Genomic DNA, 23,515 nt, shown 5'->3' on the forward strand with positions numbered 1-23,515 from the left:
TTAAACTGTACTGATGTGGTATATTTATATATATATTTCAACGCCCTAATTCTTTGTAATACTTTTTACACATTTTCATTTGCATAATTTAAGGCATTTTTAGTGCATAATTTGTAATTACACATTTAAAACGCGTGAATTAATACACTGTAAGTGAGTACCAACAAATTTTGCACTAGAAACGTGTAAAATTATGCACATGAAAGTGCTTAAAAAATGTTTCACAAAATACACGCTAAAGTGCGTTAAAATAATGCGATTTGCAGTGTATATGTATAAATAATATTTTCGATCTCACTTAATATAAGTAACGACCTGTAAACTGTAAGCCGACAGCTTCACGCTTTCAAGGTTAGGGATATCTACGCGTAAAAGTAAATATTGATCATAACTGCTTAGTGAAGTGTGTAAGTATTTATAAAAATGTGTATACTTTTACTTCTTACTATAACAACTCCAATCTAACGTGATTTTAGGAAAATATCTTCTAGTAACCCTAGAAAAAGTGCAGGGAGAGCGACAGAGACGTCGGTGCAACTTAGAAATGATGAACCCAGGGTGTACGTTCTCTTTGAGAAAAAGAAGATTGAGCTAAAGGTAATACACATTTTTCTGTATCTTGATTTAAGGTGGCTCCAGTGGCTTCAATGTTAAAATTATAAATAACCCAACCGAGGTTAATAAAATTAAATTATATTCTTTGAATTCCCATCTTTCTATTCGTATAAAAAAAAATTAAGGTTGACGATGAAAATTGTAAGAAATCATGCTTACAAAATCGTAGTTTTAAGACAGGTTAGATAGGAAATGCAAGCTAACGCGATATACAACCTACTGCTGCACTTATATAAATAACCCGTAAGGTGTAAAAAATATACTATCTTGTATATATTATTACGCAGTTTTCGATGACATGAGAAAAGTGTCTTGTTATCGAACAAAATCTTTAAATAATCGGAGACTAAGTATACAATTGCGAGTGCAAGTCAGCTCTCAGCTGTCTGCATTCTGCAGAGTACATATATATAGGTATAACTACTCTTGAACTTAGGAGCGTACCGTAACAGTTCATCAATTAGGGCACCATAAAACTTTTTTGTTTTTTTATATTAACTCACTAAAGTAACAGATAAAATGATGAATATGGCTTACAACAGTCTCTACGATAATTTTATACCATATTTTAAAGAAAATAATGATTAATTTTTAGTCTCTCCATTTTGATACGGCACTAGGCGCTGGAGCCACCTTAATAAAATTTGTGGAATCTTACAAAACGCTGATTGATATTTTAGGCTGGTTGTGCAAAAGCAAATACCTAAAATTACAAGCTTATTGCGCAGTAAGTAACCAAGACTTCTTATCTCATCGATCCGATTTAGAAAAACACGGAACTACATTAGTACATGTTTGTAACATGAATACAATCCATGTCGAACAAAACAAAATCAACATACTTTTTCAATCTACTTTAAAGAATAAAGATAACGTAAGAGATTATAAGCTCTCAGTATTTATTGCTAACGAAGTTCCGATTACTTATGTGAAGTCTTAAATGATCTTCAGGTAAACAACTTACGGTTACATAGAACGAAGTGCTCTAATCTAATCAAATTTGTCATAGCACCAAATATGTTAAGAGATTTGGTAGATGATTTGGGAAACATGCAGTATTCGTTGATTATTGATGAATCAACTCATGTATCAAAGAAAAAGTACTTGTGTCTGTGCATACAATACTTCAATATGAAGAATAATCGTCATATAACCGATTTTTTGGTCTGCTGGAAGTTGAGAGAGCTGATGCTAACTCTTTATTCGAATTGATTAAAACATTTCTTAACAACATCTTACTACCAATTTATAACATGCTGGCAATTGCAACTGATGGAGAAAGCAATATGTGTGGAACAAACCATTCTTTGTACACTTTACTGATTCCTAATTTGCAACTAGTAAGGTGCGTATGTCATTCACTGAAATTGGCAGCATCAGATGCAGCTGACGAGTTTTCTACCACAATAGGGTTTTTACTAAGAGAAATTTAGAATTGGTTTGCCAATAGTACTATAACAAGAATAGAATAGAAACGGGTGTGGGTTACTTTGGATGAATGTGACGGAAGTATTTCCAAAGATTTTAATTTATTTGTAAAATTGTCAGATACTCGTTGGCTGGATATAATTCAGTAAGAGTTCTTAAAGAAAACTTTTTTGAATTACGCATTTTTTTTCTATTGTAAAAGAAAGATGTCATATGGCTAGGCAGTTGCGTGATATGTTTAACGATAATAGGAATTACTTGTATTTGACAATTATCAAACCAATTTTTTATGAAATCAATTCTATTGACTTGACTTTTTAAAAAGGAAGTGTAGATGTTGCCTGTCTTGTGATGATTTAAGAAATTTAATTTTATTAATTGCCAAAAAAAATTTTGAACCTCAATTCGTAAGCTTTAATTTACAATTAGTTATAAATGCTTCGTTTTTTTCTAGTTAAACTTGCTGTACAACATTCATGCTTTCCACTCAAATGATTAAATTCTTTACTAATAATGCAGTCTAGAAAGATGAAAAAAAAAGATTCCGTAAAATATACTGTTACTGAGAAGACTCATCAAACACTAGCTGATGAACAAAATAAAGATATTATAGAGGATTTGAACAAATTTGACTGGACATATTTATCCATCAAAGACAATTTTTAAATATTCATATTTGTGTTAAGATGTTAAGATGTTAATTATTTAAGATGGATTGTGACTATACTATACGTGCGATAGTCAAAATTTAAAATTTTAACTTTATATCTTACTGTGATTGATATTAAGATTGTATGTACTGTGATAATTTCAACAATAAGTATTAGTTGCTTAAAAAATTACCAGTAAAATTATAAATTTGCATTTTCAAGTTAAAATGTGACGAATTGAAATGTATCTTAATGTACGTGTTCACATGTATTTTCTATTAATAAATTACTTTGGTTAAATTTAAATATACATTAGTTTCATTTAGCATTAATTTCTTTATAATTAAGTCAGCTAAATAAATAACTGATCCATCAAACGATCACCATCTGAAGTGCCGAATTTTATTATCTAGTGAACAGCTCAATTGTAAAATATCGTTGCCGATTATTAATTGATTAATTAATTTTTTGGCAGATTAGTCACCTTGAGTTAAGCTTGTTTATCTGTTTGAATTTAACGCGCTTCAAACTATTATTTTTGAAAGCCTTGATTAGAAGCGCTGATTGACGATTTATTTGGCAATTATGGAAGCGTAGGTTGGCGACTTGTGGCAACTTTACACGGTACTGGTGGCGGTACCATGTAATGTCTACCTGGTCACCCTATGCCACTTAATTTATCAAAATTTCTTTACTTGGAGATTGTGGAGAAATGTTGATAGTTAATGTTTACGTGGCGTGCCCACTAAAAATATTTTATTTTCATACTTTAACAAGGCTTTAAAAATCGGAAAAAAGAATTCCTTCAAATTTCGGGAATTTTTCACTCGAAAACTGTGGGGCTTAAGTATATCTATTCCAACTAGTTTTTTGTTCCGAATGTAACAAAGGAACTTAAAATATTTTTTTGTAGACAAAAAAAAACAACTTCGACTAATTTATTTGAAAAATTATTTTTAAGAAATTGTTAGCAGCTTGGATAACTCGGATATTCTTATCTTGTGGGCTCTAATAAAAATTATTATTAAAAAAACTGACTGAAAAGGATCTAGAACGACTCTGCCAATTATGTTTCCTTTACTATGAAAAGTCGTTATAAGCAGATAAAAATACATAAGAAAACCTTGTTTAAGTTTCCATAATAATATACACGCCACTTAAATTAAATAATCCAGTGTCACTCACGGATTCTGTAAGACACTAATCGAAGAACTCCCTTAAAGGCATAACGGAGATGTATAAAGAAATAAGATAAAAGTTTGAGAAATAGTTCTATAACACAGAAACGAAATCAACGACCGCTTTAAAAACCAAAAATTTATGACTTTTACTGTTAAAATGTTATTTATTTTAAAAAAGTTTTTTTATAATCACAAAATATTTTTGTATTCTTTGAATCCGTGAGATTGTATCCAATACTTTAGGGAATTATTTTTTGCTACAGATAACTTCAGTGAAGATATCTCAAATACTTTTAGTAATTCTGGCTCAACCAACAGAATTATACAGTACAATGGTTAGTTTTGAGGTGAAGAATATTTAAAGAAATAATAAACTATTTTGTTTGAAGCCCTATTATCTTTGAATTATACCACGAATTTCTGTATACGATGCTGTATTCAGCGAGACTAATATTATTTTAATTAAATCATTAAAATAACGCAATAGATTGCACTACACAGGTTAGAAATATGCATTTTCTTAAGTAAAGTATCATCATTAGTAGTAAATTTTGTGTAAAACATAATTAATGTAACAAAATCGCCAATAACTTATTTTGACTATGATACATAAAATGGATAAAATAAATTTCCACAATTACACTTACAACCATGATGTTGAGCTCCAGGAGGATAACTATAAATATTTGATGTAAACACAGCCGGATGAGGCTGGTATGATTGATATGGAAACTGCGTTTGATGCGTCTGATGCCTTTGAGGTGGTCCAGAAAACTGTGACGAAAATATTGTATATATATATATATATGCATGCGTGTGTGTGTAATTCAATCATCTTTTTTTATTAATATATACATACACATAATACACATAAAGAGTTTTATACCTTAAAAACTTATAAAAGCGCTATTTTCAAAACATTTTAATACTATAAAAATATTCAGAAACCCATGATTACTTCCTTATGAGTATTATATTCTAAGAAAACTAAGAATCAATTTCATGCATAAGTATCGAACTCGTATTTTTATAAGATCTAGTATACTAGCTTTAAAAACATATTTGGCTTAGATATATGTCTCAGCCTAATAGTAAGCTAGAATAATGTTGCCTATACGTCGTGAAAAAACTATTTAATAGTTGATCGTTTATCCCTCTCTAAATGTCGTAAGCATCGTAAGTACAATAGGGTATATCGTTCGTTCAAGTCTCTCTTTTTATTCGAAGGGACACCACAACTTTGACTAGCTTTAATTTTACAAACCATAACAACCCAATAATTAAAATCTTGAAATTAATTTCTGTTAAAAGTAACATGATTTGTTCTAAGTACATTACATAAAAACACGAAATTCAGCGAAAAACAAAATACTCTCATTCTTTTTTATTATAGAAAAAAATTGAAGTTCCCTAGTTTTTTTTACACACTTGAACTATGATTATTTAATATTAGATGTAGTCTATGATTCATATGCTGTTTACAAAATTGTTAATAAAAAATTACACTGTAACATAAAAAATGCATCTAGTCAAAAAGAGGCTGCCACTTGGATAGCTTAAGTGTATCAGGTTACACAGATAAGTTCAGGCTTTATTTTTAAAGTAGATGACTCAACAAGTTAAATAATTCTTTAGTAACTCCTAAATATTATGAGAGGGCTAATTGACTATAAAAAAAATACTTAAAAAACTATTGGTTGCGTATATATATACATATATATATGTTAATTATAAACAAAAAAGCGTCTATTATGTGACAAACATAATCATTTTTTAAAACCACGTTAAAACTTCGTTGGAAATTGATTTTTTAACTGCATTCTGCTCCAATTTTTTACAATTTTGATATATCTCCGTCTATACTTCACTGAAAATTTTTATAATTCGATCGTAATCTAGTAAATATAGAGAGAAAGTCAACAATTAGTTTACCAACTTCTTTTTTATGCTAGTTACACCAAATCTGTAAGTTCACTTCTACACACGAACTGTAATACGAAATAATAAATCTTAATATTTTTACCTGCATTGACATTTGATTACTGATTGAATATACAGCTTGCGCATGAGGATTAGGTTGAAGCCCAGATACTTGTCCTTGGACATATACTGAAGGTTGAATTGTTATACTTGAATGAGGATACATGGGGGTTGGTTGACTGTTTGTAGTTCCAGGAATGCTAACTAACTGAGTCTGATTCCCAGGTTGGGTATTTCTATGACTCAAATTTCTGGATTGTTGAGGTCTTGCAGCAGTGTAATAGTTAGCCTGAAATAAATATTAATATAAAAATGCACCGCAAAATAATATACTTCTGTAATAAAAACTGATTTCGATTAAACTATTTAAAAAATTTTTATCTACATTTAGTTACAGTTAAGTAACAAATAACAAGTGTAATTACATAAGGTCTTAAGTTTTTCATACATTTTAATAAAATTCATGCGACATTAATGATTTTTCTCGAGGTCTGCATTAACACTAATTTTTTTTGCAAAATTATAACGACTGCATCTAAAGAAAACAAGGTTTTTACTGTTCTTTAAATTACGTACTGTTTCAATTTATATTTAGTTAATCAAACAAAAATTTGGAAAATCTCATCATTTACTAGATCTTTCAAATAACATAATACTTTACAGTATTAAAAACTACATGGTAAAAAAAAATTTTCAGTTCAAGTATGCTTATTTAACTTTAACATTAAACTGTACATTAAGTGACGTATTTGACAGAGGATACCCATGTTAACATGCATCTTCTTACATTATACAGTTTTAGCTATTTGACTGGTAGCTAGGCCTCCCTTGCTACAGCTACAAAATACGGTAATTTTTAGCTTGTTTTAGCTTATGTTTAAAAAATGCCTCACTGAAACTCTTTCACTCCCTACTCCTCTTATGAAATTGAATTTTTGTACATTCTCTTAGCTTTAATTGGTAGTAAATCCAATATGGAAAGTAGCTTGTTACAAATGTTTTAATTAGCTGATAGGTAAGATGGCTAATGAACCCACCTTTAATATTCATCACACCATGGCTGTAGTGTGCTCTGCTGTGCTATGAAATAATTCTGACATGTCTTTATACGTCATTATAACATTTCACTTCTGATATTGTACTGCTTTGACATTATAAAAACAAAAATTACAGCACACCAGAATCTACATTGCGATAACATTTTTCAAAACTATAAAATTTGTTAATATACTTAATTATGACAAGTTCATATTATCCAAGTTTTAAAACAGTTGAGGAGAAGTACTTTTCTTAAGAGTTTAGATTGGAGGCCTGGACTTACTAACATATTTTAAAATACTTTGTTTTGAAAATCAACCAATACAAATACACATTTATAAAATAATCACGTATAGTATAAATCATACTGAAAGTGTTGTGAAGAGTTATAAGTAATAAATATAAGAAGTAGAATATTATATGGAAGTCAAGGAAGGCTGCCAGAAAACTAATAAGGGTGATAATGTGTATTTTTGAGTCATATTATATGATACATCAATCACGTTACTTATGGATTTTTGGGGGGCATGGGACTTTTAATGCCCTGAATGAGAACTATATAATGTAGGGAGATGAAACGGTAATAAATGAGACCAAATAAAAATACTGGATCGTTGGTTTAAGAAACTCCTAACATTCGATCCTTAATAGTTGCATGATTTGTCAGCTTTTGATAGGCAGCACTGTTTACTTAATTAACTATGAGAGCGACATATTCTGAAATCGTTGAGAGACTTAGTACCGACTCAGCAGTCTTATTCCTAAGACGATTTTGTGGTCATCGAGATAAACCTTTGGTAATGTACTGTGTCAATGGGAGTAATTTGAAAAAAGTAGTAAACAATAAATATTAGAGAAAATAATGACTTAGCATGAAAAAGAGAGATTTAATGGCGGTTATGAATACTGTTAGTAACTGTTACCAAAGGAAAATATTTCAAACAAAAAACTTTGCCTTCCGATTTTCGGAACAAAAAAGCGCGAATGTCGAACCACTTTCTTTTAGAAGCATTTTTTCTTCAAATAAAAAAAATTATCTTAATCAAGTAAAACAGTATATTTGAAAATAATGGAAATTGGAAAGTATTTTGCAGATCATTTTTGGAACTGATGGTTACGCGAATGCCTATTCAGAATGGCTTCAAAGAAAAAACGGCAACAAAATGGGCCTCCATTAGAATAAATGATGATGTACTTATTCCTGATCAAAATATACCTAGGAACCAGTGGAAGAAAGTAATAACCATGCGTACCTTTTAAGGGTGGGTAAGTGCGTATAGCTGAAGTACGTACTGCTTTCAGGAATTTTTCAAGACCAAGCACAAAAATCATAAAATTTTTTGAGGTACATAATGAAAAACAAATGTTTTGTATGGGGGTAAATGTTTCCGAATATCCACAGTTAGTTAGAAACATTCGTTCTGAAATTGGTGCGATAGGCTAACTATATTGGTAAAACAGCAACCATATGTAGGCCACGTGCTAGGCATAAAAACGGGGGGGTCTCATGATTTCACTCTGACAATCAAAAATGATGGCAAATTCAAGTGTACAATAAAGGGAGTGAACATGTCTTCTAACTCTCGAATGGTTGGCCATGGAGAAAACCGACGAAAACCAAAAGAAAAAAAAAACGTTTTTCCAAGCAGGCCTTGTCAAAGCGCGAACAACTGTGGCAGACACATTTCAGGAACTGACAGAAAACATACGAATTAAGAGAATTATGACGACTGAAAAGTTCTGGAAAAAAAAAAAAAATTTTTTTAATTAAAACCAAGAAGTATTTGTTTCCTGCACAAGATAGTTGCTCAATACATCAGCTAGATTTCAGGTGCACTATGTACCGGTCAAGTACCCACTAAACACCCTGTAAATGACTGCTAAGTTCCTGCCCAATGCCCGTAGATTACTCTTTGAACATCTGATAAATGCCCGTCAAATACCTGCCATGTATTCACCAAGTACATACTTTATTAAGTAATGAATTACAGTTTTACACTGACAAAGGTACCTTATGCTGCGATAATATCATGTATAAATGACTGTGTAATTTATTAGAGCGTCACCTTTAGTGTACAGAAATAAAGCTTCTGGACTACTTACCAACAGAAATCATAGCTCATGTTGTAAAAATTTTTTTCTAAAAAGGACGAAATCGAAGTATTTTATGACAGGTCTTATTTAACAAAAAAGTATATAAGAGTTATAACAATGGCTTCATACTGGGTATATTTGGAATAAATTATAATCAAACAATTAATTTTTAATTTATGAGTAAAAGTATTTTTCATAAAACGTATAACTAACTCAATTTTTGTTTCAATGATTTTTACATCAATGATATCTTTAAGGAAGCAATTAGTGTGATGTTTCATTATCATTCAGAACAATTTTTTTCGCGAGGTTTAATTGCCAAAAATGTTGTTGCTCATAAATAAAGATTCAAATAAAATTAAGTGTTTTTTTTACATACAAACTGATTCTTAGAATCGGAAAATGCAGCATAACATTAATGATTTAATTTACAAATACCAAAACAAATTTGTAGTTGAAGAAATATTGAGTAAAAAATATTTGATTTAAAGTAAATAAATGTAAATGACGATTAAAAAATATGAATACTATTTGCGAACGAAACAATGAAATTTTCTTAATGGGTGGTCTTAAAAACAAGAAAATAACAATAGATATAACAGGTCTTAGAACTACTGTACAAATGTTGAATAATATGCTTAAAGCATTGTTACGTCAAAAACTAAATTTGAAAAAAGAAGAAAATATAATATTTATTCAAAGTTTAAGTGTAATTGACATTTTTTATAATGGTGCACATTCAAGAATTACCAACTTGTTGAAGTATAACATAGAAAGTAAAATAATTGCAGAAGAGAAATCAATAGTTAAGTTTCTATTTCAAGAATAACATTTAATAACGGAAATACCTAGATATTTCCTTTGATTTTATTTAAAAAACAATTTTCAAAAGTTATAGCATTTGCTATTACTAACCAGAAAACTTAAGATCAAAGTTTTGATAATCTAAAATGACTTTTTAAAAATGCTTATTTTCTCGAGTCAAGTATATGTAGCTCTGTCAAGAAGAATGGATAAGGATAATATTTCCTTTTAAATAAAAAAAGCGAACAATTCAGATGCTGAAAATATCTTACTTCCGGAGGGCGTAAAAAACTTTTCTGCGCGTGGGGCCAAAATGATTATAAGAGCGCTAATAGGTAAGAAAAAGAATTAATTTTAATGTGATTACTTATAAACGTGTTGTACAAAAATCTTAATATATGATTTTCTTATTGTATTTATTAATAAAATTTATTTAGAGTTCATGGATAAAAGTAAAGATTGAGCTTATTTGTTGTACAGAAAAACGTACTTAATAAGTTATTTTACGACAACTTTAAGTCAAAAAGTAAAACTAGACAGTTAAGCTTTTTCGGCGGATTTTGGCTAACAATTATTATATGTATGCTGTAGTAATAATGACAAAAAAAAAGTTATGCGGACGTCCGCGAAACTTTACCATGTACTTCGTATGTGTGTTAAAGGCAGGTTGATAAGCTCCTATCTCTAAACACACACACACATACGCGCGCGCGCGCGCACACACACACACACACACACATGAATGGAGCCCTACGCTCCAGTATTCTCTATGCCAACACACTAATTTTTAAATATTAGTTAAATACTTTATTCTTCTAGTTTGCTTTTTAAAAATGATAAAATACAATTGATCTTCTACTAGAAAATTTTTTTGATTGATGGCCCAGGAAGCTCAGGAAAAAAATTTCTATATAAAACGTTGATTTATTATTTTATTTCTAGTAGACAAAAAAAATTTTATCTATGGCATGGACTAGTACAGCATCTTTATAACTTCCAAAAGGAGTGACCAGTCATGGAACATTTCGTTTACCGTAAGAATTAAACAATATAGAAAATTCGTTTTTGGAATTCGAATTTAAAAAAAAATAAGAGAAGTAGATTTAACTATGTAGAACAAGGCTTCTCTGATCCCAAATACAGCCTTAGAAATAGTTAAAAAAAACAATACGTGATTAATGTGACAGAAAACAACTGATGTTTGTTCAGATATTTTTGGTAAAAAAATTCACTTTTTAATGAATGACATTACACTTACTTCTCTTCACGATTGTACTTACTTTTTTAATAGAAAAATTCTAAATCATGTCAGAAAAGGAATAAAAATATTTTAAAGCATAGATCATGCTACTTACCAAGGTGTTGATAAATCTGATAGTAATATGTATATAAATTTTCCAATTGATTTTTCCAACAGCATTCGTGAAGGATTACCTCCGCATGATGTTAATTAATAAATTAAGACAATTGTTATGTTGATACGAAATTTATGTAGAGTTGATGGTTTATGTAACGGGTACAAGATTCTAAATTACAAAATTACTCAAGTACAATTTTAAAGCAAGAATAATAACTGGAGAAAAAATTAAAAACAGAGTTCTTACAACACTAATATCTCTAAGTATTGTAAATTCACTATTATTACCTTTTATTTTCCATAGAAAATAATTTTTTTTTTCGTAGATATTAATGTTATAACTTAATGGGTTGGTACGACTCGTAATAAGTCAAATTATGATAATGTATTGACCTCTTCCATCTGAATTACTCTATATTTTGAGAGCTTTTTTTTGTAGTGAAAAACGCCGACGTGAAAAAATCTTTGTCAATTAAAATTACAAAGCAGTGAAAAAAAAAACCCGCTTCGGCTAGAAACCACACCTGGGCCTCTTTCTTGTTAAAAAGGCTCGTTAACCAACTTCGCCACCGAAGCTCGATGGAAAAAGAGGCCCAGAAGGATGACATTATAACCAATATATATTTACTTTATTCAAAGATTTACCTAAAGGGTGTTATTATTGTGAAGAAGGGCGTATTGGAATATTTGGTTAGAGGGTTATAGAATTATAAGGAGTACAGACAGGGGCTCAAAAAAAAAACCCCCAGTGAAAATGAGATGAAAACAATTTTACCTTATTTATGGGAAAGGGGCCATAACGTGGGCTGTAGGTGGGGATAGATAAAAATTGAACCCAATAACAACAAGGTGAAAACAAATATAATTAAACCTTATTTGCGGTGAGCTTAGGGGGGTAAGAGCTAATAAAAATCTTTTCAAAATTGAGCAGGAGGCTAAACAGGACAGGGTGTCTGGATAAAAATTGAACCAAAGATAAATAATATAAAAACTGATAGAATTTTATCTCATCTAGTAGAGAGGCCAAGTTGGGTCTCAGAATGGTTAAGAAGAATATGTGGAACGACCCCATAAATAACTATTTTATGTATGAATACACACCACATATGTTATTGAATATTACATTTTTAAAGTTACTATCTCTAAGATTGTAGTTTTTATAACATTGTCAATCATTGACAATATGTTTTACTATCATTAATCTTTCTCTTACGTGGCAATAATCATAATCATACGAAAACTTTTGAAAAATGTTCAACAATTCATTTCTGTCACTTGCAATTACTTTTTTATCAAAACGACATTTTAATTTTTCAATGTTTTTGTGACTATTGTTTAGAATATCACTGTATTTTCTTTCATTTCGATTTGTTGATTGGCTTATGATTCTATTGAAATTATTGTAAGTCTAAGAATTTTGATACTCTAATTTGTCATGATGACCTAAATCTAGGTTTCTAGCGAAAAGTAGAGTCAATTACACATCATTTTCAACATTTCCAAAGGTGCATAATTCTTTTACAAATCAAACGGATTTTGACCTTCACCTCTCTGATTCGGCTTAAAATTTTTTTCCAGTTTCTATATTGAAAAATAAGAGATACGTGTCGGAGGAATTTTTTTTATATCGCCTATTTTCGATTTTATAAGTTTTATAATAGAGGTTGTTGACTCATTTTAAACAATATTTAGCTCCGAATCCGTAAGAGCTACAAAATTTTCACCAATGGCACTTTTGTGGCTGAAGAGTTAAACTTAAAAAAAATTTTTTTTTAAACTATCAACAAATTAATATTGTTATTAACAATTTAATTGTTTGAATCAATTTTTAATCATTTCTCCAAAAATGAAACAATTTTTAATTATTACCATCGTATTCTGCGTCGAATTTTACGTGGAAATCGTGTTTTAAAAATATGGAGACATTTCAATTGTTATTGTTAGAATATTAATTTATGTAGCACGTGATGGTAAAAAAACAGTTTTTTGAGTATGAATTGGCATCTGTACCTCGTATCAAAAAAATGAATGTACAAGTTGTAGATAGTTGAAAGATCTACAACTTTTGTGATTACCATTTGTCAGTAAAACCTCATAATTTTGAATTATCATGCAAAAAACCGAAAAATCACCATTTTATCATTTATTGAGAGTAATTTTTTACTTGTAAAACAAAGATGAGCAATAATAACTAAAGAAATCATGATTTATTAAAATAATAAAAATGCGTAATAAAAAACTAAGTAAACATTATTATTGCCTAATATTTATTTATAGATGTAACAAAATTTTCTTATACAAGTAAAACTTTTTTTACAGTTTCATAACAAAATCGTGTCACTTGAAAATTTTCACACTATTTGTTTTTTCGTGCATAGAAAACAGCCTCGCTTCTAATTATTGAGGAGATAGTGAAACCATGCTATGATACTTTAGCGTTCCCTAAATTGTTGTTGCTCTCAAAATCTCTTTGACACTAATTTTCTTTCTTCTTCGTAATCATCATTTGTAGAATAACGGCAAGTAATATTTGGCAGTGATTCTGTGGCCCAATCAAAAAGTTCTCGCGGCGTTCGAATAGGATTGTTAATTTTCTGAAGACTTGCTTTCTTAGCTAGTCGTTTTACAGTCCCACCTATTCCTTCGCGTGGCCCCTTTCCATGTGAAGTGGGGAAAAATGCCATTCTGCTGCTGTTTCAAAGTCTTCAAAGTGATGAGTGAGATTAATGAATTTCTTTTAATGTTCATACTGTCCACTTAGACCGTCAGACATGTATATTATATTATTATCACACGGTAAATTTATTTTAATAAATTTAATCAACTGCTTTTGATATGAACGGACGGCAATAGTGTCGTGATATAGGCATTTAGAAATGCAAACAAAACTTGAAATTTTAAATTCATCTGTTATTCCTATTGTAAATTGAAAATAGGTGTACGATTACCTGATCGTTATTTCAATGTATACCCTGAACCAAATTTTGGATTATAAAAGCATAATTTTCTGAGAAGTCGAAAATTACGATACACTCGTTTTCGTTCAGTTTATTTTTTATCTCATTTGAAGAATCCCTTTGTTTGTTAACCAAAAATGAATGAATCAACAGTTTTTGCAAATCTTGATGTAACTTCTGTAAAAATTCATCAACAGAAGATATTAGGGTCTGCAATAAGGTTCTTTGAACCGTAACCCACCGTTTGTAGGTAACACTTTCGTCACACCTGGGCACTTCTTACAAGAATTGAAATAACAATCAGTCGTTTTATTTTTGCATACCATACGATCCAAAAAATCCTTAAAATTGATCAAAGGCAGCTCAGAACCGGAAGTAAGTTATTTAAAATTGAGAAACTACGTTCCATAGTTGGATACGTACTAGTAAAAATTTCACACAATTCTTTTAAATTATTTAATAGTAGTCTTTTTTGAATAGGTACCGATTTGCCGTCTACTTTTATCGAAATGGAATCTTTTTTTCCAGGCATATATCAAGTGTAGTCGTCAGACTGGTACAAGCTAACAATTGTATCGATAACATTATCATCCAGAGAATGGATTTTGTTTTGGGTTTCCATCCCCAATTAATCCCTTATCTCGAGCAACATTTTTTGCTATGCCTATCATGTGACGAGTTGCGGAAGGAAATGTGTCCTCAATTTTATTATAAGACCACGATCGAAAAATAGTCAAAATTTTGATTTTATGAACGCGGTTGGCGGAAGTATTGAAACTTTCTTGCAAAGCACTCATTATGGAGGACTCGTCGTCATCTGCTTCAAGATCATCTAAATCATCTCAGCTCAAATTAAAAGTTTTTTCATCAATTATGGACGATATTTGTATTTATTTTTCTTCCTAATACCTTTTCAACAATAGTTTATGTTTTCTGATGGGCGAAGATCCTAAGAAGCTTAATCCTATGTTTAAAAAATCTACTCGTTTACTTTGCACATATGTATCATCTCCCGAAAATTCAGATGTACTATCACTGCTCCTAACTTTTATATCAGATTCTTCACTTGAAAAATTCTCCTTCTGTAACGTCTGAAAAAAAAATTAGACTAAAACATTGACATAAAATTCTACGAAAGGTTAGGTATCTCTGAACTCAATATAATAATCAAAATATTGTACGTACCAATTCTGGTAGTTCATTTTCCCTCTCTTTTATATATCCTTTTTTCAACTTTGATAACTTCAAGCGGCAAGAAGAACAAAATTTTTGTTGTAATGCATCTGACGAAATTGCCAAGTCCAGTATGAAAAGTAAGTTTTCATTCACTGTCCTCAAATCAGAAGTGTTTTTTGTTAGATGTTTGAAATTTAAAGGATTAAAACATCTGTCTGATCGATAACTAGTATTTTGCATTTTGCGTGCCTCTTTCTGCAGCATTGTTACAAAGTAAAAATTATTTAACTTTAAATTACAACGAGTGAGAATATGACTTGGTAGCGGACCAAAATAAACGCACAGCTGATACAAAAACCAACGAACTTGAAGTACGGAAAATATATGCGAGTAGCGTGGGTTAAACGTTAAATCATAGATCGTACTGTAGGCAGGCTTTCCCACGAAATTTTAAAATTCTAAAGAATCAAAGAGATGAAAAATCTATTTTTTACACAAAAGCAGACAATTAGTAAAACCATATAAAACAAAGAGACAATGAAAAAATTTGAAGAACGAAAAACAGCTTACGTGTTGATGTTACATCGAGCATTGTTATTATTTTTTTTGTCTAGTGGTTAATAATCTTTTTTTTTTTCTTTAATGAAAATTCATTTTTCATCACTTAAGAGATTAGATTAGAAAAAAAATAATTTCTGATTTAATTTGAATGAAAAATTATACTTATTAAGTGATAAAATGGTGATTTTTTGCTTTTTTGCATGATAATACAAAATTTTATGGCTGTACTGACAAATGGTAAATACAAAAGTTGTAGATCTTTCAATTATCTACAACTTTCACGTTTGAATTTTTTTGATAAGAGGTACAGATATCATTTTATACTCAAAAAGGAGACCTTTTTAATTGGGCTACAGAATCACTGCCAAATATTGCTTGTCGTTATTCTACAAATGATGATTACGAATAACAAAGAAAACTAGTGTCAAAGTGATTTTGAAGAGAAACAACAATGAAGGGAACGCTAAAATATCATAGCATGGTTTCACTATCTCGTCAAAAATTAGAAGCGAGGCTGTTTTCTATGCACGAAAAAACGAATAGTGTGAAAATTTTTAAGTGACACAATTTTGTGATGAAAATGTAAAAAAAGTTTTACTTGTATAAGAAAATTTTGTTACATCTATAAATAAATATTAGGCAATAATAATGTTAACTTGGTTTTTTATTACGCATTTTTATTATTTCAATAAATCATAATTTCTTCAGTTATTATTGCTCATCTTTGTTTTACAAGTGAAAAGTTACTCTCAATAAATGATAAAATGGTGATTTTTCGGTTTTTTTTGCATAATTCAAAATTTTGAGGTTTTACTGACAAATGGTAATCACAAAAAATGTAGATCTTTCAACTATCTACAACTTTTACATTCATTTTTTTTGATACGAGGTACAGATACCAATTTATACTCAAAAAACAGTTTTTTTACCATCACGCGCTACATAAATTAATATTCTAACAATAACAATTAAAAAGTCTCCATATTTTTAAAACACGATTTTCACGTAAAATTTGACGCAGAATACGATGGCAATAATTAAAAATTGAATCATTTTGGGGGAAATGGTTAAAAATCGATTCAAATAATAAAATTGTTAATAACAATATTAATTTTTTAATAATAAAAAAAAAAATTTTCCTTAAGTTCAACTCTTTAGCCACAAAAGTGCCATTGGTGAAAATTTTGTAGCTCTTAAGAATTCGGAACTATACATTGATTTAAAAAATTCCTCGGACACGTATCTCTTATTTTTCAATATAGAAACTGGAAAAAAAATTTCAGCTGAATCGGAGAGGTGACGATTAATTTTTAGCAAAATTCGTGTGGTTTGGCGAAGAATGACCCATGCATGAAGAGTTATTTTTTATGATTTAAAATTACGTTTACGTTAACGTCGTAAATTTAAACAAAACTTTTGATTTGGACATTTTTTATTTTTCTAACCTCAAAAGTCAAAGTATTCAACTGATAATCGAAAAGAGTAATTGAATTTATCAACATTTCTCATCCAGTTTGAGATTACTAAGGCAACTCGATCAAATTTTCACGCTTAATTTTCATAAATGTTCCTTATGTTCCTTTTTTTGTTTTGCATCTTCATAACAATACGCATTCACTGTGAGTGTGAAGACAGCCAGTGCTTGACTCGGCGATTTTTTGCAACGCTCGCTAGATAGCGGACAACTTTCATAATGCCAAGTCTCGAAAAAATATTTGTTATAGTTAATGTAATTTCTATACGGCTGATCAAGCACCATTAAATGATGTCACCGAACTAAGTCTTACATTCGCTTAAAAGACGCAACAAAACTCACTCTTTAACTTTTATAGTTACTTTGAAGCACTTGATGAAAGAGAAAAGGCGCATATTGTTATGTGCGAGGAGTTTTTATACTCTTGAGTTTAATGACGATGCGTCAGGTTATTTACATAAATTTACCTATTGGATTATTTAACAATATTCTTAAAGGTTTGCTACCGCATGAAATAAAATTGAAAGTTAGAGCTACAGTTAATACGTTAATACGAAATTTGTGTATAGCAGATAGTTTGTGCAGAACACACGATTAAGGATTAGAAAATTATTCAAGTATAGTATTAAAGCTGAAATTGTAACAGAATACAGGTAATATCTCGCCATTACCTTCCCTACTTTACAGAAAGCAATTTACTTTAGTCTTGGTATTCGCTATGACAATTAACGAATCTCATAAGAAAAGTTTCGATAAAGTTGGTATATACTTTAAAAAACCTGTATTTTCTCATGGACAACTATTCGCTATGAGAGTAAAGACAGCCAGCGCTCGTGTCGACAATTTTTTTCAACGCTGGCTGGATAGCGTACAACTTCCACAATGCCAAGTCTCGAAAAAATATTCATTACAGTTATTGTAACTTCTGTACGGTTGAGAAAGCACCATCAAAAGATGATGTAAACAATTTGCTTGACTACAAAAAATGTGTGAAGTGATTTTAGTGCATCCATAACTTATACGCCTGTAACGATTTCGAGCAAAATAGCTCAATGCGGATACCAGAAGAAAACGTGACGTCAAAATTGATGTATCTGACAGTCCAAACAACAGAAAAAGGTTAGTCTGCTTGACTTTGTTACAGGCGTACGAGTTATGCAAGCACTAAAATCACTTCACACATTTTTTGTAGTCAAGCTAATTGTTTACATCATCTTTTGATGGTGCTTTCTCAACCGTACAGAAGTCACAATAACTGTAATGAATATTTTTTCGAGACTTGGCATTGTGGAAGTTGTACGCTATCCGGCCAGCGTTGAAAAAAATTGTCGACACGAGCGCTGGCTGTCTTTACTCTCATAGCGAATAGTTGTCCATGAGAAAATACAGGTTTTTTAAAGTATATACCAACTTTATCGAAATAGCGAATACCAAGACTAAAGTAAATTGCTTTCTGTAAAGTAGGGAAGGTAATGGCGAGATATTACCTGTATTCTGTTACAATTTCAGCTTTAATACTATACTTGAATAATTTTCTAATCCTTAATCGTGTGTTCTGCACAAACTATCTGCTATACACAAATTTCGTATTAACGTATTAACTGTTGCTCTAACTTTCAATTTTATTTCATGCGGTAGCAAACCTTTAAAAATATTGTTTAATAATCCAATAGGTAAATTTATGTAAATAACCTGACGCATCGTCATTAAACTCAAGAGTATAAAAACTCCTCGCACATAACAATATACGCCTTTTCTCTTTCATCAAGTGCTTCAAAGTAACTATAAAAGTTGGAGAGTGAGTTTTGTTGCGTCTTTTGAGCGAATGTAAGACTTAGTTCGGTGATTAAGCTACGTGCTAAAAGCGTGCATTTCGAGCAAATGTAACACTTAGTTTAGTGACTAAGCTGTGTGAGAACTGTGTTAACTCGCCTAAAAAGTAAATCAAGGAAGAACAAGAAAGATAAGACCGTCGACTTCGGTTCCGACGTTAAAAACAGAAGCCTAACTATTCTCATCGCCACGAGTGCTCCCATGTAGGATTAGAAACATCGTTGCGGTCAACATTGTAAGATCTTGCGACTGCGCGCGCGCAAGCATCGGCTAACCCACGATCATAGAAGTAAGTTAAGTTAAGGAAGCTATAAATTATATAATATTGTAAATGGAAATCAGAAACTTTATTATTAATACTATTTGTAGAATTAGCTATTTCTAGCTTTTTCAAATTTATTAAATTATCAGATAAGACATAACTTGATTGTTGATTAATTCAATTTTCTTAATTCAAAAACATTTCAATTACTGAATTATATGAAACATTTTAAGATATAATAATTCTAATTGATTGACACATAATTCTTTCCTTAATGAATAAATCAAATATCGAGGAAAAGTAAAATAGACACTGTATGACAAAGACCTTTACAACGACGTCAGATAAAGAGACGAATATGATAACGCTACTACGGTATGATATAAGACATGAACTCTAACAGTAAGTCAACGCCAGCTCAGCGTACACCACTCCATACATATCGTTTGGTGAAACCTAACACCACAATACCGAGTCAACGATTTCAAAGAAAAGTATACTGTAAGTAAAAGTAAATAAGGCCTTTGGGCCGATGGCTGGTTCCTGACGAACAAAAATTAAATTTATTTGTTTATAGAACGAATCTACGAGTTTCACCCCTCACATATAGAAGTTTGCACGTAACAAATTAGACGTAACAAAGTAGCAATAAACTATTGTTTTGTATAAAAAAGTTTTACCTGATGCTCCAGGACTATCTATATAATAAATTATCTTAACGTTTTTACATACAGTTTAAAAAATATATTTTTGTTTATTGTTTAGCTGAGCATACGTCGAATAGAACATATTTTTACAGAATGCAACTTCCTCTCCGTCATTATTATTTTATAAGTCCATTTTAATCGGTACAGGTAACTTTAATGATTTACACGATTTATCTCCAAGTTCAAAAATTTTAATGATGTACAGAAGAGCACAATTTTCTTTATTACAAATAAAATTTTAACAAAAGTAGTTTTCATAATAATTCCAAATTTTATCACCTTGTACATTCTCTGATATTAAAAATCATGCAAAAAATATTCTTAATGGATGAGGAAGCATTACAGTACTAGCTTCTTGGAAAATATCATCAATCTGTGAATCACTTCATCAAACTCATGGCAACTGCAGTATCTTTCAATGTTTTATATTTTATATCTTTATGTTTTTTAATCTTCAGATGAAGTTGCTCCATTTTTTTTATTTAATATTAATTTTAAGAAAGTCGTTCATGGTCTATTGATAATGCTGAATACAATTGCAGTATTTTTTATTTTAATTTTTTTTTACCCCAATTTTTGGTTAATCATTAAAAATATAGTTCTCTGGGATGATACCATACTTTTAACATTTTGCAAAATTATCAAATTTATTTAACTTAAACCAAGCTGTTAAATGCGTCTGCCATTTTTTTATTATCTTTCCAATTTTGTTTTCTTCGAAAATAAATTTTCGTTTATTCTTGAGGTACACAGTCATATTCACAGCCTTGTGACTCTTACCACAAATTGGATATTTTTGTAATCTGGATGCTTCTTTCATGGGACTGAAATATCTACTCTCGACATAGTTTGTTATTTTATCTAGAATTTCACTATTAAAATTTCTTAATCTGTTAATTTCAATAAAAGCTCATCACCACCTTTATGAATATAGTCGTATATGTATTTTATGCTCTGAATAGATGCACAATATTCAACGATTATGTTGCATCTATATTTAACTACAAAATTTTATTATACGGTACAACCGTTTAATTGCCAACTGTAATTTTATGTTTATTTTTAGTCTTATATACATGATTATCAAAAATATTATTTTTTCTGATATATTTGAGATAACCATGTTTTTAACGATGTTATGTCAGCAAATGTTTTAGGAAAATTCATGATACATTTTTTATTGGATGTATTTAATTATGGGCTGTTTTTAGTGTGAGGACCGTGAAGCATGTATTTAATAACCAATTTTTTAGGTTTCTTATTATTTGAAGGTATTTCCATCTGATATAATTTTATTAATACATTCAGGTAAAATTTTTGTTGTTGTTAGGACGTAGTGTTATAAGAAGATGTGCATGTGGTAAACCACTTTTTATAAGTTCTATAGTATAGACTTAAGCTATTCTTTTGCCAAAGAGAATAATTATTTTAAAACCCAAGTAATTGTTTTAATAAATAAGTAAATATATTTAGCTCTTAACATTCACGTATTGTTCTAAAATTTCCGCTAATAAAAAATTAGCGCATCAAATACAATTTTTCTGAACTCAACTATCATCTGGCAATGAAGAGTCAGCGTACTAAGTGCATAGGAGGGTGAAAAAAGTAAAGTTGTGTGATTTTAAATCTGCTCAGCTCACCCTTAGTAAGTTTTTTTACCACTTAAATTTAACCAAGTAAAAATAGGTTAATTAAGTTTTCAATAAGTAAGTGGCAACACAAGCACCTCTAACTTAACAATTTACTGCTAACACTTTATTATTACTCTATTAATGGGGGGGTTGTCGCGCGGAGCGCAGAGGGGGGCGAAGCTTCACTTATACAGAGTGTGTCCTGAAAGTAGTAGGAAGGACTGATTTTTTTCTGCACGCGCGGACGGTTGGACGGGAATTTTTTGGGTTGCAGGTGGTGGAGGGGACTCTTAACGAAGCGCTGGGAACGTGCGGCAGTCGGCTCCGAGCTCTTGCGGACTGTGTATCGTAGTTTCCCCGGACCACTGTCAGGTGACCTCGTCATGATACGTCATGGAACGTTTGATGGTGCAGCCCTTCGCAGCCGAATTCTGCGTTAAACTCGCAAAAAATGGCAAGGAGACCGATGAACTCATTAAGGCAGCTTATGGGGATAGTGCCATGAGCAGATCAACCACATTTGAGTGGCATAAGCTTTTTTGAGAGGGGAGAGAATACGTCGAAGATGCCGAGCGCTTCGGACGCCCTGCGACCTCGAAAACGGACGACCATGTGGCGGGAGTGAAACATTTATTGAACAGTGACCGTCGAATGAGTGTGACAATATTATCGGATGAACTGGGAATACCTAAAACTCAAGTGCACGAAATTGTGACTGAAAAACTAGCCATAAGAAAGGTTTGTGCAAAATTGATGCCACGTGTGCTCACGGACAAACAAAAAGAAGCGACTGTCACAAGAAAATCTCGACCTCGTAAATGAAAATCCAGACTTTGAAGACAACGTGGTTACTAGAGATGAAACCTGGACGTTTGAATACGACCCAGAAACGAAGCGGCAAAGTGTGGAATGGCATACAGCAACATCGCCGAAACCCAGTAAAGCTCGCATGTCAAAATCGAAGCAAAAATCCATGCTTATGTGCTTTTTCGATTCAAAAGGTGTCATCCACAGTGAGTTTGTGCCACCAGGGCAAACCGTTAATGCAGTTTTTTACGTGCAAGTACTCGAAAAACTGCGAAAACGCATCGTATGCGTCCAACCAGCTATCGCGGCTTTGTGGGTCCTGCATCACAACAATGCACCATCATACGCCACCTGGCGAAAGACGGTACAAGCACCCCCCCCCCCAATACACAGAGGTATGTATATAGATACACACAGGGCGATAAATAAGTACCTTCACAGTACTTTAACGTATTGATCGCCCTGTGTGTATTAATATTTATACCTCTGTGTATGGGGGGGGGAGGGTCGTGCGTGTACACATACAGACATACAATTTTTTAACTGAGCTACCTCCTCCATTGTATCAATTTACCTCTGCATGAGAAAGTAGCAATACTATTACCCCTAACCGAGTAACTTTCTGCAGGTACTGTATAGAAATAAAATTATTACACTTGAACCAACACTCGAAGATACCATACACATACCTAAATGAAGACGGCATAAATACATCATAATCCGTAACCATTCAAGATGTTAAATGCAGTGTCGAAATAATAATAATACATACATACATGTACTTTATTAAATTTGATTTACTTGTACAACATAAATTATGGCTGCAGTCACGTGAATATAATGTAACATAATTTAACCCAAAAACCACTCGAAACCGTGGTGAAAAGAAACCAAGACGTGATTACTTATTGAACTAATTTAAGGAATGTTAATAGATCAGTAACAGATCAGCGCTCATTA

General features: G+C 31.1%; 1 protein-coding gene across 2 annotated transcripts in view; it reads right to left on the bottom strand.

Annotated features, from left to right (window-relative positions):
- Nucleotides 1–23,515, bottom strand: part of Eif4g (eukaryotic translation initiation factor 4 gamma) — a 763,642-nt gene that overhangs the window by 651,664 nt on the left and 88,463 nt on the right. For both annotated transcript variants that reach the window (XM_089595035.1, XM_089595034.1), the window contains exons 3-4: nt 5,898–6,143; nt 4,522–4,648 (exon numbers count right to left, since the gene is read on the bottom strand). In XM_089595035.1, coding sequence (XP_089451161.1) covers nt 4,522–4,648; nt 5,898–6,143 — 373 coding nt within the window. The remainder of the gene's footprint in view (nt 1–4,521; nt 4,649–5,897; nt 6,144–23,515) is intronic.

The sequence above is a fragment of the Copidosoma floridanum genome, unplaced genomic scaffold (assembly GCF_036245765.1).
Source record: "Copidosoma floridanum isolate Cflo_tuat_1 unplaced genomic scaffold, Cflo_Japanese_pri ptg000024l, whole genome shotgun sequence".
Lineage (NCBI taxonomy): Eukaryota > Metazoa > Arthropoda > Insecta > Hymenoptera > Encyrtidae > Copidosoma > Copidosoma floridanum.